The 17201-nt window shown below is 42.6% G+C and overlaps 2 protein-coding genes across 2 annotated transcripts in view; both read right to left on the bottom strand.

Annotated features, from left to right (window-relative positions):
- The window catches only part of LOC143373660 (uncharacterized), a 423841-nt gene that overhangs the window by 39599 nt on the left and 367041 nt on the right, over nt 1–17201 (bottom strand). The gene's annotated exons all lie outside the window — the stretch shown is intronic.
- On the bottom strand, nt 8071–10745 carry LOC143370353 (uncharacterized). Its single transcript, XM_076815363.1, has 2 exons — nt 10036–10745; nt 8071–8140 (listed from the first exon to the last, which is right to left on the bottom strand). Exons 1-2 carry the CDS (start codon nt 10743–10745, stop codon nt 8071–8073), a joined length of 780 nt encoding a protein of 259 aa, XP_076671478.1.

Consider the following 17201-nt stretch of genomic DNA (forward strand, 5'->3'; position numbering starts at 1 on the left):
CAATTGTGGCCTTCAGATGGCGCTGTTGGATGTGTCAGGCGAGCAGCAGGACCTGCCGTCGATCTGCCGTCGATCTGCCGGCAGACCCTGACAAGCAGACCCTGCCGGCAGAACCGTAGCTGAATGCGGACGTAGGCTGCATCGCAGCTGCCGGCAGATCCTGCGCTCTCCTGGCAGACCCTGCTGTCAATCTGCCGGCAGACTGCAGGCAGATGGCTATCAGGGTTTTTAATTTTGTTTTGCCGTAGAAACAGAAATAACGACGCCGGTCATTTTTTTCCGTTCTGGAACGTAGAACAGTCTACACGTTTATTTTGAGTTTGTTACATTTTCATTTCATTTCATCATCTATAAGTTGTACAAATAAATATATTAACAGTTAAATTACAAGAACATAGTTTTTCCTTTATAATTGAATTGAATTGCTACTACGAAGACGCAATTCCGAGCAAAGTGGTTCTGCGCTTCACGGGCATCAACCCAGCTCTTAGGACCATCGCCGGACCGCAGGACCACGCAACAGTGGCACACAGGATTCTCTAGAATTCTAGTGCAGTTCACGCACGCATGCGTATTTGTCTCTTTACGTACGCTTTGAAAAACATACACCAAATTACATGACAATAAATGTTTATTGGATATTTCGTTCTTTTACGCTACATTTGTCAACTTTTTATGACTTAACATCCTTCCAAAATATTATTGTTACGCTGCAACGGTATCTTTATGAAATCGAGTATAACATATAGGTTATATTTTCTGCCACTTCGAGGAGCGGATTTTCTGTCCTCGAAGTGACAGAAATTATAACCTATATACTACATGACAATAAATTTTTATTGGATATTTCTTTCTTTTACGCTACATTGGTGAACTTATCATATTTTTTTTATTAATTTAACAGTTTCCCCTCTTCTTTTATAAAGAAAAATCATGGCCGGAATTACCCCACGTTAATTCCGTTGTTTGGCTATCGCTTGAACGTGGCTGGGAATTTGTATGTAATCGATATGTACGCAGGAGCGAGATTTGAAACGGAGGATGAGGAAGAGTTTATTGTCAGGACTCATAAATACGTAGAGCGCATTGTGTTTCTCGAGGGTTTTTCCGTGCTAGTTTTTGAACCTGACCTTACAATGCTGGTAGCTGATGCTTGAACTCAGAAGGTGTGCGAGAACCTGGGATTGCATTCAATAGCTTTTAAAATTACAGTTAGGCCAGGCGAGGATAATAAATAGCTTAACTTTTCCTTCCACATCTGCGTGCTAAATTTCGTCGAGCGGGCAGCGGTCGTTTCGTAAAACCATTTAAAATTCTGTCTTCGCTCAGAGGTGTAAGATGCGAAGATTTCCGACTGCAGCGCCGCTTGCGGTAGAGCGAGGAAGTTTTGATAGTTTTCATTCGGTCCGTACTCTATTCAGTGATGCTAAAGTTAATGGCCGGAGTATCGAGAATTTCCCCCACCATGCACATACACAACTCCACGATCCGCGCGTACGTGAGCCCAGCGCTTCGGATGACTTCGGACAATTTCGGGAGTTGAGAGGGACGGTGAATATGAGCCTTTCTCTCTCGCTCTTGAAACGTGGAGATTGTAGTGCCGGCAAGGCTGCCGTTCGGGGATCTTTCGTCTTAGTTACTCATGCCGTACAGTAGTAAGACAATGGGGATTCTAGACCAGGTCCTCCGAGGGGAGCGCGGGACGGGGGGAAGTGAGGGCGCGCGGGGGAGCGCGGCGGAGAGAAACATGGGCGCGGGGCCTGCGGGGAGAGGAAGACCGGGTGCGTGCGCACGAGCCGCGGAGTGGGGGAAGCCGTAATCGTGGAGGGGATCAGTCTGGGCCGAACCGCCGCGGAGGCCTCTCCAGACCTGGCCCACCGTCGGAAATTTTTCAGAGGGAGGCATTGACCCCCAAAAAATCTCTTTCAGAACTTAGCCCACCTGAAAATTTTTTCAGACCTAACCCAGGGTGGGCACTGTCCTAGAAATTTTTTTCCAAATCAATATGCATCAGAAATTGTTTCGGACGATGTCGGGAAAGATCGGCGTTTTTCGACACCGCGTCTTCGAGGGAAAGAGACGGAGCATTACTTTAAACTTAAAATTCTAGGAGGGAAAGGGACACCACTACATAGGGGATATAATCGCGTGCATTCTAAAGCTAACAGTATTTCAAAGCGTTCCGATTTAACGTCGCTGCGTTTCGCGCGATCTCGCGTAATTCGACTCCTCTGGAGCAGCCGTGCAGGGTGATGTCACTAGGCAGCGCGAAGAACGAAATAGAATTATGCAGCGTCAGCAGAAATCTTTTTTCTCAACGCAGAGAAATAATAATTATTGAAACGGCGAATCTTAAAAATTAGGCGGTGAGAGGAGGAACACGGGTAAATAAAATTGAGAAAAAATATATGTTTAAGAAATATATATTGTTACATATAATAATATGAAAGAATAATATGAAGGAATAATATGGAATTTAGAAAAAAATAATTAAAATTTATTTGGCTTAATTATCCCACTCAATCACATCATCAGCAAATAGATTAGTTAATGGTAAATCCATAGGAACTTGCACAGGGTCAGTTTGAACTGCAACAACACTAGCCCGAAGCCCCGATACTTTATTCCTATAGGTATCAAAATCAATATTTTCCGCTTTGACGTTTCGCCAAGCCACACTCTTTGGATGATACGCATGATTATTCCGAGATATAGTTATTTGTACATTATCATCATCATCGAAATCGCCTAAAAACGTTTGTTGTTCACATCGATGCATCCAATATTCCTCATCATCCTCGAAGTAGTCGTGTATTGGATTATCGCATTTTTTAAAAACTTTTAAAAAAATGTCGCCATCCTGATTAGCTTCCGCCTCATAATGTTCTGCACATCGAATTGCTTCGGTTTGAACCGCAACTTTTCGACAGGCCACATACATTTTCGGGCTGGATGAATGGATAACTGCCGCAGCAGCGGTGATCGTAGCGGTAGCCCGACGTTTCAAATTCATGGGCAATGACATAATCTGAAACCGATTTTTCTTATAATTCTCAAAGTTACTAACACAAAGATTCACTAAAAATATGGCAATGGAAACTTACGGTATTAATCGATGTATTTCGTGTATATTGCAAGGCGGACGATATCCTTTAAAGCGATCTCGCTTACAATAACACTTTGATGCGATAGTCTTCGATGTAACTGCAATCCACTCAGATGCAATAAATTTTAAAACGTTTCTTGTAGTAACGTATGACCTGACCAATGCAGTAGCATGAGAGAACTGATTTCACGTGGGCATTCCATAATCACACATACGAAAACATATAGCAATAATTATTCATCGTTGCGTTCGTGTAACGTACCGCTCACCTGCATTTTCACTGACCATCCGCTCCTGCCATGCATACATCTTCTTCGAATTATTGATGGGCCATCCTCTCTTTTTTCTTCTTCGAACTCATCGTCTTCCCATTCTTCTTTCGACACATCATTCAACTACACCATGTCACTCTGAACGGGTATTGAACGGGTTTGAACGGGTATCGAACGGTTATTGAACGGCTTTGATCGCGTATCGAACGTGCATCGTACCACTTCTACATAATAATTATAACTATCGTCTTAATCTAGCGTACATCACATGCAGGCGGTTGGCTTGGGGAGGGTGAAGAAAAACAGTTTTATATGCATTAAAGATTCATTAATTTATTTTACGTATTTCTCTCCGCGCAGCGGCGATGTGCACTGTATGCATCGAGATGCCGATCAACGAATTTGGGGTACCGCTCGAGAAGAGTGGGGCAGCTAGAATGGACTATTACAAATGGAGCGGCTTGCTTCGAAATTATATGCGTGATAACGCTCTTTGCGTGATCGGTGCCGATTTTGATGCAAAATCACGCAAGATACGACGCGTAGCTCAGCCGGTGGCCGACACCGATGCCGTCAATAAACTATACGTGGAAAGGAGCATTAAACTTTTGAGAGAGTAGCAGGAAGAATTAGAGAGGAAGCTGGTCTATTATGGTATTTAAAATTTACGTTACAGCGAGCTCTTAAATACCGTATATAAAAATTTATATGTAATGAATTGTTGGATGACCAGCTCTGCTAATATTCGTTAGATAGTAATCGTCGCGCAGCAGACGGTTAGGGCAACAGCACGGTAGTTGGTGCCTGGGTCGGTTCAGTCCCTAACAGAGATGGGCAAATTTTTATTCGCCACAAACGTATATGTTTTTAGTCGAATAAGAATTTATCCGAATAAATTGTTAATCGATTAAGGATTTATCCGAATTAGTTTTCAATCAAATAATAATTTATCCAGATTACATAAATAATAGATTGTGTGAACACACTTTTACAAAACTAAGAGGAAATCGAAACAATGAAGAGTATTCGTAGGTACTATTATTTGAATAATTTTGTAATAGACATTCGAATATAAGGTATTTTACTAATAACGAATAATTATTATCCGGATGAAATATTCGACTAAATAGATCACGGCGCGAAGAAGGCGCGACTCATAGATTTATGCGGTGTCAGCAGAAACGTTGAATCTTAAAATTAGGTGGCGAGAAGGAAGACGGGTAAATAAAAATGGAGAAATAATATATGTTTAAGAATATATATATATTGTTACAAATAAAAAGAAAATAATATAAATATAAGATATAAATATAAGATATAAATATAAGATATAAATATAAAAATATAAAATAACAAGAAAAGAATATAAAATGAATATAAAAATATAAATATAAAATAGAAATATAAAAAAAAAGAATATAAAAATAGAATAGAATAGAAAAATAGAATAGAATATAATAAAATAAAAGAAAATAAATATAAAACAGAAAAATAGAAAAATATAAAACTATTCTAAAAAGGGGGAATGTCACGAGGGGGGTGATGGGGGCGACGGGGGCGATGGGGGCAGCTACGGTGGTATAATAAATATCTCCACCATTGGTCGCCGTCGCAGCCCCCGCCGCGGTGCATATGGCCGCAGCCGCGCGGCCCCATATGCAGGATCCTGCCGCATCGCAGGCGACAAACCGCGCCTAATACGAGGGTGCGGCACCTCGCGCTACAAATCCTGGAACATAGACATAAATATTGATATAACAATGACATAACAATGATACATTAAACTGATTAAACATGGAACACACAAAAAACAATGCACTACATACCTGCGATGGCGGCGAAGGCGGCGAAGGCGGCGAAGGCGGCGACGGCGGCGGCGAGTTCCAGTCGCTCGACCACGAGGGCGATGGTGGTGGCGAGCGCTAAAAGATAGGAACCCGCGATATAATATTGACACAACCGTCTGATTTAATCTCACTCGTTATAAATGGTTAAACGTGATAAATGTCAAAAATATTTTTTAAGTACATACCTCGGGGTCACACTCCAGGGCGATTCTCCAAACTCCCATTTTTTTTCGCACAGAAATCAATTAACGAGGCAGTCTGACTGTCGTCAGGATTGACGAGCGACTGGTCCCACAGCACTCATACAATTTGTCACCCATGCCTAAAGTTGCATATGTTGCAAAGTGGGATAACATGTTCTTCACCTTCTTCGTCACTGACCATCCTCTCATTCTTTATGCTCCACCTGCATTTTCGCTGACCATCCTCTCCTGCTATGCTTCTTCTTCGAATTATTCACTGGCCATCCTATCCTTTTTTCTTCCTCGCACTCATCGTTTGACTGAACCTCTCAGGATCAAATATTTACTGATACTCAATTTCTTCGATGCAATTAATCGATCAAGTTTATAATCTCGATCACACTTTTCACACGCTTATGAGGGGATCCCTTTGAATTTGATCCGCAAATTTCAAGGCATAGTCTCGTGAAGCAGGGAAAATACAGAAGGCAGTTAAAAAATTGTAAATGACTTTAAGATAAATTTATTTCAATTTCTAACAATTTCCTTTTAAATCACTTCGCGAGACCAATTTCACATTGTAAAAGTAACTGCGGCCAATTTAATACCATTGTCCACGTAATTATCATTAATACGGTCAAGTTAATGTGACATTCCATCATCATTTCGATCTTTTCTTTCGATTTTGTTATCGAGGTAAGACCCTTCACTGCACGTTGTTGGCTATGGTGAACGAAAGCCCAATGCACCCGCGTAACCGTTTCTGGCAAAAGGGGAGAGATATTTTTGAACATCTACCGAACGTCTATCGGACCAATTCGAACGTCTATCGAACCACTTTGAACATCTATCGAACCACTTTGAACATCTATCGAACGTCTATCGTACCACTTTGAACGTCTATCGAACATCTACCGAACGTCTATCGGGCCACGTTGAACATCTACCGAACGTCTATTGGACCACTTTAAACATCTACCGAACGTCTATCGTACCACTTTGAACGTCTATCGTACCACTTTGAACATCTATCGTACCACTTTGAACATCTACGGAACGTCTATCGAACCACTTTGAACATCTACGGAACGTCTATAGAACCACTTTGAACATCTATATAACATGTATCGGACCACTTTGAACGTCTATCGAACATCTACCGAACGTCTATAGGGCCATTTTGAACATCTACCGAACGTCTATCGCACCACTTTGAACATCTATCGTACCACTTTGTACATCTACCGAACGTCTATCGTACCACTTTGAACATCTATCGAACGTCTATCGTACCACTTTGAACAGCTATCGAACGTCTATCGGACCACTTCGAACATCTATCTAACGTCTATCGAACCCCCCACCCCGAATTTAACTTTAAAATAATCACGATTGTGCCATAATTTTTTTTGTTTGATGGGAATTTATCCGAAAGTCACAAATAATTTTCTTCTAAGCAGTGGTCGCCAATAAGAGCTTTTTTCTACGACCCATCGGAACAGTCATCGTACTTGATGTAGTTTGACGTGAACAATTTGTATGGATGGGCAATCTGCCAGCCCCTACCGTACGCCAAATTTCAATGGGCCGAAGATATCACAACTTTTAACGTGTCTTCGATCGCTGTCGATTCGCCCACGGGATACATTCTCGAGATAGATCTGGAATACCCGCAACGTCTGCACGGTGCTCATGCTGACTTGCCGTTCTGCCCGACGCGTGCCAAACCACCTGGCAACAGACAGGACAAGCTACTCGCGACAGTATACGATAAGCAGCGTTACGTTATCCATTACCGCAACCTGCAGCAGTGCACGCATCACGGTCTTCGTATTACAAAGATACACCGCGTGCTTCAATTCCCTCATTCTCCCTGGAGACGATTGCCCCCCAAAAATCGTTAATGTTTGCCCAAAGAAGCTTTAAACTTATTATTGCCTCCAGTTATAAGTCGTGATGATCATACTACACCGTTGCAGTCTGATAATGAATATGATGACAGTGATACTAATTAGCATGATCACTGCACTGCCGTATCATCAAAAATAACATAAATTCGCTTAAATTAAATTAAATTTATTCAAATAAATTCACAGAATGTGTTATGGAATATGTAGAAAAATGTATTAAATAATGTTAAAAGAGGAATCGTTTGTTTTTATTTACTTTAAAATAATCATTTTTAATTAAGTCATTTAATTACCATAAGTTTCCATGACGCCTAGGAATTGATGCCAACTTTTAAGGTCTTTTACCTCACTGTGCGTCGTCGGTCTCGTACCGTTCCTCGCTCGCTTTCAGTTCGTCTTATCCGTTGTTGACTTATCTCGCTCTCGCCTTCGCCGGACAAGAGTGAGGCAGAAGTGGTGGGAATTGCGAAAAGTCTTCATCGTGTAAGCCAAGAAGACCCAGTGAACGCGAGCGAGGAACGGTACGAGACCGACGACGCACAGTGGGGTAAAAGACCTTAAAAGTTGGCATCAATTCCTAGGCGTCATGGAAACTTATGTTCATTAAATAACTTAATTAAAAATGATTATTTTAAAGTAAATAAAAACAAACGATTCTTCTTTTAACATTATTTAATACATTTTTCTACATATTCTATAACACATTCTGTGAATTTATTTGAATAAATTTAATTTAATTTAAGCGAATTTATGTTATTTTTGATGATACGGCAGTGCAGTGATCATGTTAATTAGTATCACTGTCATCATATTCATTATCAGACTGCAACGGTGTAGTATGATCATCACGACTTATAACTGGAGGCAATAATAAGTTTAAAGCTTCTTTGGGCAAACATTAACGATTTTTGGGGGGCAATCGTCTTCAGGGAGATTGAGGGAATTGAAGCACGTGGTGTATCTTTGTAATACGAAGACCGTGATGCGTGCACTGCTGCAGGTTGCGGTAATGGATAACGTAACGCTGCTTATCGTATAATGTCGCGAGTAGCTTGTCCTGTCTGTTGCCAGGTGGTTTGGCACGCGCCGGGCAGAACGGCAAGTCAGCATGAGCATCGTGCAGACGTTGCGGGTATTCCAGATCTATCTCGAGAATGTATCCCGTGGGCGAATCGACAGCGATCGAAGACACGTTAAAAGTTGTGATATCTTCGGCCCATTGAAATTTGGCGTATGGTAGGGGCTGGCACATTGCCCATCCATACAAATTGTTCACGTCAAACTACATCAAGTACGATGACTGTTCCGATGCGTCGTAAGATGGCATGTACTTGTTATTGGCTTGTGCGTATCTTCCGGAACATTGGCTTAAACCGCCACGTATACCACGTTCGATAAACATGACCATATCAACGTCTGTGAGCAATTCGAACGTAATTTTGGTATGTTTTAGCATGGCATCCCATATAAAGCCAGGTAAAGTATAATAATGCGCGGAATCTAATCCGTAATTCTTGATACAACTTCCGCGAAAATTTTCAAAAATATCTGGGAATAATAAGACATCTGTTTTCAAATACAAGTCGCTGTATTCGCCCAAGGTTCTAATCCCGAAACGCTGCCAGACAGTCTCGGCGTGTGCGTAATCGCTCTCGGATACAGCCTCACCCGTTAACGAACTGTAGAATGGCTCGCGCGGTGGTAAGCATGGATCCTGCAGCTTGTTCGCGCAATCAAGGTATTCGTATGGAAATACACCCTTTCGCGTCAATAAATTGAAATCTTCGATGGATAATGTTTCAAATTCGGATCGTAAAAATTTTAATTTATCCGCGCTAAGAAAAGATGCTAATTTGTCGAGACTGGTATTGAGAAATTTGTACGAATCGATGAATCGCAATTTAATACATTTTCTCGAGTCTGAGTCAGCCGTATCTTCAACATTTTTTGTGAATGAAATGTACTTTTCTTTCGTTATGGGCAATACGTCAACGCTGCCTTCAAAAGCGGTAGCTATTTCCTCGATAATGAAATGCGAATCGTAGCCGGATAAATTATGGAAAACTATTGAGATGTAAAACGCGTTTTTATAATTTAAATTGCACTTCGAATGTGCGGGGCCTCTAAACCGTCCGGATAGATGGCAATGATCACGCACTCGTTTATCATCAGCCTCGAATGGCTATTCACAAATGTGGCAATGCTTCGCGCTGTGAAATGCCCTCCACTGGTCTTTCGTCAACTTTTCCATGGGAACATTATTGGCCAGGATGGGTTTAGCAAAATCCGCCAAATTTTTCAGCTCTTTCACGAACCAAGAAACGCAATCAACATCGCGATGATATCGATATGCTGATAACGATGCATCGTACGAGCAATGCATATAATAGCCAATACTATGCACCTTATGTTTCTGGTACGTGCACAATTTGTGCTCCCCCGCATCCTTCTGGACATTCTCCGTTTTCTCTAGGATGCACTATAGATCGGCGTACACCACGAAGGGGAGACGTTCCTTCCTGCCGTAGCCATCGAAACTGAGCAAATTGTTGTCCTGGCTAGGCAGCAGAATGGCGCAGTCGTTCATCACTCGGCAATCCACTGTGTGGGCCTCCAACTTGTCAGCGGATCCAAGGTAGTGCAGACACATATAAAATCACATATTTATTTAATTTTTTCATGGGGACGCTTCAATATTTCATAATTTTATATACGCACCGATCACAGATGAATTTCTTTTCTCTGTGCCTGCTCAACTGCATGCTCACCAGTCGGGACAATTTCTTGATCAGCACAAAGTGTCCCACATTGCTGTCCCCCTGTTCTGGCATGTACAGCAGGTTTGCGTGCTGATCTCTCTTGTGGTTGGTGAGATGCAGTGGAAAGATTGTCAACTCTTTTTCCGTCTTCTTCTTCTCCTCGAAGCTATAGACGTTGATGGAGATGTTGTTCAACCCTTCAAACTTTACAGTTTGCTTCGTGGAGATTGAAAACTCAATGCCCTGGAGATTTAGCACCAATGTATAATGTGGATATGAACTTGGCCGATGAGGGTTTCTTTCGGCGGGATGGAGAGCTGCGACCACTGCCCATGCGAAACAGGCGTTATCCTCGGATCGCACGCTAATTGTCGCTTTCTTCATCAATATTTCCCGCGGCAACTTGTGGTGACACCCGGCACGCAGCGGATTGTACTTATTAACGTTGACGGTTAGGTTGAGAATCCTCGTCAATGCCCATCCGCTGTCGCGTTCCTGGAACTCTTCCAACGATGCCAGGGTGGGTTCGATGACACATCGTTGGTACCACTTCTGTAGATCGGATGTACCGAAGAGTTTGCAGATTCGGGTATTGATGCTTTTACAAGCATGTTTGTCCCCCGCCACAAATTCGCCGTTGAACACAGTGTTCCATTTGAGGCTCCGCATCCTGGAGGAAGTTGCGCGGCTCGATATAATTAGAATTTAGCACGGCACCGGTTAATATGCGACTATCGAACGCAGTGTCTATTTCGCGCCACAAAAGTCCTGTGATCGAATGCCCGGCACCTTCATGCATGAAACGTCCGCGCAACGAATATTTTAATCCTTCGAGCTGCGCGATTCGAGCAACCAGTGATTGCTGAACACCGATCGATAATCGCGGGCATTTCACTCGGCTGTGTTCTTCCAACGATTCGATACACTCGTTGCACCGTTCTTCCCACGCGAGGTATTCTTCCTGTGAAATCAATCGCGCAGATTTATCCATCAATTGACGTTCTACTTGCGCGAATTCTCCCATGGTTGTAAATGGAATATGTCTTTTCCGCGCAACACGTTGCAGCGATTTGAGACTTTGTGCAGTTTAGAGTGCGCTTTTTAAGACTGATACCATGGTTTGGTATCTCTGCCTAACTCTTTTGGCGTACCCCCATCCCTCGAATGCACCGCATGCAAAAACGACGATTCGTCCCAGCATGATTCTGTGCAGTTTCTACCGATACAGCATAATTTTTCTATGATTCGCGCGTATGACGAATTAGCGCGCAAAATCATCCGACACAGTTTCTGCTGACACCACATAATTCTAAGATTCGGCGCTTTCACAGATATTATATTACATTCAACACGTGTCGAGACATTTATCCTTGAAGGTGGGGCTCAAATTACATACAATCACGCGATATGCTGCGATGTTAAGATTGAAATAACATTATGGAAAAATTGGTAGCTTTAAAATAAAATGCTGTGGTGGGGAAGGCAATTGCACCTCTATTTGAGCCGAGCTCTCGGACGCTATTCCATCAATCGCTCAGTAGTCTCAGTGACTTTGACGGAACAGACGGTACTCCATAAAAAATATAGTGCACATCAAAATGTACAAACACAGCTTAAACGATTCATCCTGCGCAGCCGGTAACGATAGTGGGTTTCCAAATAAATGCCAACAACAGCAGCAACAACAACATTATCAACAATCCAATATGAGGTATGTACGCGTTACTATACACTTCTCATTTACTTCATTCACTGTAAACGCAAACGACCGAAGTATCAATTTCATGTACTTGTTTCTTACTGTTCTGGATCCGTATCGCTAAAAAAGATGAAAACATCGAAACCATCAATCGTACGGATCCTGGGCGTGATTATCCACTGACTGCAACAGCTTATAAACGTCTAACTATAGGAATTCGCATTGGTATGAATTTGTGTCACGTCGATATCGCCATAGCCGACAATAAAGGCAGCGAGTTAAGCTTTTCAATGTCTACGTGGAAACTCCTGCTACAAAACGAGGTGGACATACTCCAACGATTACGCAGCAACGCAACATCGCCCCAAACTCACATTATAATTGATCATTTACGACTAGTGTTCACACGTGTGCATGATGATCAACTTATTAAAATCACCGATAATCGCGTTGTCATATATATGACTGAAGCCACGATGTCTAAACTATTCGCGTACAATCATTGCATTGAACATATGTATACGTGGCTAACTGAAAATATGTACTCTGTAAGCAGTAAATATGCCACTTTCGTAGACGTTCTACGTAGCGCTACCGCGCCAACAGATTATGTAAAATTAATTTCTGAAAGCGAATACTTCGAACAGCATTCACTGATCGATTGTGAATTGTTAGCATGTGCAATCAATCATATTGTAGATGATGCTCGTAGTAAAAAATGTTAAATTATATTGTTTTAATTTTATGATTTGTACCATTTCATTCGCCCATCATCCTCCTTGTCACCTAACTTTAAGATTTGCTGACCCTGCATAATTCTTTCTATCATTCGCGCCGCCAAGTGACATCATCCCGCACGGCCGCTCCAGAGGAGTCGAATTACGCGAGATCGCGCTATACGCAGCGACGTTAAATCGAAACGCTTTGAAAATTTTTTTACCTTCAGTATGTAAAACGCCGATCTTTCCCGACATCATCCGACACCATCCGATACAATTTTTCATAAAAATAAATTATTATACGCTGACGTTTGGCAACGGCTCATGGTGTGTGTGTGTGTGTGTCACATATGTGACGCTCCGTTGGTTTCGCTATATGTACCATTCGGAAAAGACTAATGTCAGAGAGACGGCGTTTGGGAGATTTGGTTAGGCGGCTGACTCGTACCGCGGAGGTCTTGGGTTCGAGCCCCGTCGCCCCGAGAAGTTTTTTCATTTATATTAATATCATAAAATTAATATTTCCTTCCTTACCGACAGTCTGTACCACGCTCCAGAGTAGCACCTTCCTTACCGACAGTCTCTACCACGCTCCAGAGTAGCACCTTCCTTACCGACATTCTCTACCACGCTCCAGAGTAGCACCTTCCTTACCGACAGTCTGTACCACGCTCCAGAGTAGCACCTTCACCCGCGGTTCCTCCTCGATGCACTTCGGTGTATCGGTTCGAGATCGGTTCGGTATCGATATCTGCTCATCGCGCTATACCCCCCACCACTCCGCCATCTCTATGACGTTATCCGCCGCCGCCCGCCGGAAAAAAAAACAAATTTTCAAACTGAAATTTGGATTTCAAGGTCGGTTATCATGACCTTGAAACTCAAATTTGAATTAGAATCCCCATTGTAATACTACTTGAGTGGAAAAAGTGGCATATTGAATTTTTTCTCTATTCTTGGGATTGACGCCCACTATGCGTTGGGACAAAAGCGGGAATTCATTTGTTGTTTTCGACCGATAATTTCGTATTTTCCCAAGAATGTTTTGACAACATCTGTTTGCCAGCATTTCTAAAGGGGAGTCAAGAAGGTAGTGCCGTCTTTAATAATTTTAGGCATTTTTCAGTCTCACAATGAGTTAATCCGTATATTGCTCTGTCGGTGGGTAGTACGTACGATGGGTTCAGACCCGGACGTAGGTACTGCTATTAACCGCCGCGCCGTCTCGTGGGACAATATGGTCATACACCGTGACTCTGGTCGGACGCTTGGTCGATCAGCCTGATTAACTTTTTGGAATCAGATGTGGCATTTTATGTTAGATCGCAAAATGGTTGCCCGACAATGGAGCAGGAAACGAAATCACTCTGAAATTGTATGAGTACCTACGTCTCGCGGTGAGAAACAGGAAGAAAAGGGGTAGTCGGTCGACTGCGCGTGTTCCCGCCAGCATCGTTCTCCCTACAAAATTTGAGAGAAAGCACTTATCTCTCGAGTATAAACACGCGTTGGAATATCAAAACAGAAGCAGGCGCTGAAGTATTCGGTACGAGAGAAGGTGGGCCATAGGGAGGAGATATTACTGGACAGAGGTGAAAAGCTGCTGTTTCAATGGAATGCGGTACCGATTGGTTATTGTTAGATTTAAGCTTAACGTATAGAACACAGAGAATACTTTTATTTGTAATTAAAGAAATATATATATATATATATATAAGAACTATAATGGTAAAGAATTGAAGTTTAGAATTAAACACTTTACGCCAGTACTTGTGGCCACGTATCAGCACACGTTACAGGTCTATTTCAACGGAAGGACATTCGAACAGTGAAGACGTACACAAAGCCAAACACTCTCGAGACGACCCAGAGGTGTGTCCGTAACGTTACGACGCACGAAGCCGTGTATATTACTAAATACAAACTACATGTATACAAAACGGACGAGACATACTTTCGTCCAACAGTTATAATATAATCTCCTCCCTATAGCTTACCTTCTCTCGCAACCAATGCGTCAGCGCGTGCTTTTGTTTTAATATTCCAACGCGTGTTTATACCCGAGAGATAAGGGATCCTTCTTTAATTTGAAAGGAGGACGACGCATGCGTGACCACGTGCAATCAGCGGACTGCTACCCCTTTTCTTCATGTATCTTTCCGCGAGGCGCGTTGATGATGGACTTGGTGGATAATACTTCTTAATTGGTAAATAAAAACTGAACAGGCTGACTTATATCCCTAGCACGGCGGAATAGGGTTCGACTAAACGACCACCTTGTTTGTCGTTTACGTAACTCGTTGGAGGCCTCGGTACTTATATACAGTCAGTGTCAAAAATATTCATACAGCGACCAATTTAAAGTAAAAATTTGAATATCCATGTCAGTACTACATTCTAACAGAAAAAGATGATTAATAAATATTCTTAAATGATTGTAGAATAGATCCTGTATAAACAAATTTTTATTTCCCTTAACATTTAAAAAAAAAAATGAATAAAAGCAGATAAACGTACAGAAATAGACGTGCAGTAAGTATTCGTACAGTAAAAAAGGCTCAATAAACTATGGAAATAAACTACCTAAATATTTAATGTTTTAATAACTTGTGGGATTGCGTTTTGAATTTATAATAGCTTCGAGCCTTCTTGGTGTAGAATTTATTTAGTTGGATGTCATAGCAGGTTGTATTTTACTCTACTACTACATATAGGGCGATTCTCCAGCGGCGTCTGTCCTTTGACACATCTCTTTCGATGCCGCATGGTACCCCGTGACGAGGTCAAACCCTCGCAGTGCCTCACCGAATGTTATGAGTTTCGACCCTTGAAAGGGTTCGAATATCATTAAAAAGTCAGAAATGTCCAGGATTTCCGCATTTCTCATCAGATCTTTGCAAAAACGACGTCAATGGATTCCTTATGTTTTGCTGATGAAACTGACACCACGAACGACGTAATTCGGACCACATGAAGGAAATTCCATGAAAGATAAATTTATATCGTTTCAAGTTGTCTTCGTTAATAATAGTCCGATTTACAGAAAATTTCATATGATTTTCATCAGAAAAACATAAGGAATCCATTGGTGTCACTTCCATATCGAAACGATAAAAAAAAATTATTTTATTTTTGAAGCAGGTATAAATCCTCGGCCGTAGACCCTTTGAAGTGCGCTCGAACCAAAGTGGGACTCTGGACGCTGCGCGGCCGAAGTTTGGCCGCCGCCAAGGGCTACCAGCCGCGGTCGCCGGCCGCGGCCGCTGAACGCGGCTAGGAAGCTCAACCTTTACAGTGTTTACAAGGCTTAATTTCGTATAGGCCTTGTACGACCATACCGTTACCTCTATTACAAAGAAATATAAGGCGAGGTTTCTTATATTAATGCAGCGGTAAATCCAATTATCAGGACTTTAAATACCCATGCTTGTGTCTAACGGGTGTCACTCTGGTGCTTGATTACTGCTTTACCTTCCCTGGTTGCTTGTGCCGCGAAGCTGGTTTTCGTGCCTAGACTTCCAGTTTGCTAGTGCCGCGAAACTGGTTTTCGTGCCAAGGCTTCCTTCCGATCTACCCCAACTATGTCATTCCCCTAAAAAGACTTTCACCCGGGACGTGACGCAATAATAACAATAATAACAATAATAACAATAATAACAATAATAACAATAATAACAATAATAACAATGTTCGCACAAGAACGAGGGGCACCACGCACTTGTTTTTAACGCGTGAGCAAGTTTGTGTTCACGCGGCGGAACGTATAGATTTAAGAGAGCGCTATTAATGTTATTGTAATGTCGCCACAATAAACGAGGGTGCTTAATAACTAATTAAAAGAAATGTTACTATTAACAGTAGAGCACTTAATTTACAAGAAATTGTACACGCGATTGCGCGAGGCCGAAGCGAAGTATATAGAAATACTTGTTTCGTATTATCGGAGCACCGATAGCTCTTTTGTTTCGCGTTAGGAGAAACAGCGGTGTTTACCGGTACGCGGTTCACAAGCAAGAGAGCGATCGCGGAAACAGAGCGGGCCGAGCCACCGATTCGGGTGCCGATGATGCATGGCCAATCAGAGAAGTACACGTGTGTGTCGCGCGATGCTGCTAATTAGTAGAGGGAGATAAGCTAATTAGTATAATTGTCGGCCCCGAGATGGCCCGATCAGGCTATCGCCGCGATCGCTCCAGCCGCTGACCCGGTATCAAATAGCGCGTTTAAAAGTCGCGCGCTTCGAGGCAGCGTGCACGTGCCCGATTGGCTGCATCGCTGTGGCCAATCCCAAACATTCCCGCCCGTCTCGTCATATTCTGACGAAATAGACATGTCGCCGCTGGATAGTGAAGTGGTATTAAATGAAAGCGTGATTAAAATTGAAGACAGTTAAAACAAGAGAGAAGAAACTAAAATTAAGCTAATTCCGCAAGAAGAGTGCCGCAGATCGAACCCTAACTACTATACTGACGGAGGTGACCAGATTATGTCGGTCTTCGGCCATCGACACTGTCACCTTGAGAGCTCCCAGCATCGACCTCCGCGGCGGCAGCAAATGGTAACAGGATAAGCTTGTGTAACGGACGGGTGAGCTCCGACGTCGCCGTTTTCAGTGTGAGAACACGTGTAAGACCATCGGGACCTGGATGAGTTTTGACGACTCTAGCCAGAGGCCAACGCGAGGGCGGCTGCAGTTCGCTTTTGATT

The sequence above is a fragment of the Andrena cerasifolii genome, chromosome 1 (assembly GCF_050908995.1).
Source record: "Andrena cerasifolii isolate SP2316 chromosome 1, iyAndCera1_principal, whole genome shotgun sequence".
Lineage (NCBI taxonomy): Eukaryota > Metazoa > Arthropoda > Insecta > Hymenoptera > Andrenidae > Andrena > Andrena cerasifolii.

Bases quoted from the DNA above. Each gene is read 5' to 3' on its own strand.
- LOC143370353 (XM_076815363.1), bottom strand. From the start codon at position 10,745: ATGCGGAGCCTCAAATGGAACACTGTGTTCAACGGCGAATTTGTGGCG. The intron at 8,141-10,035 runs GTGCGTATATAA...ACACCGTTGCAG, and splicing joins AAGAAATTCATCTGTGATCG to TCTGATAATGAATATGATGA.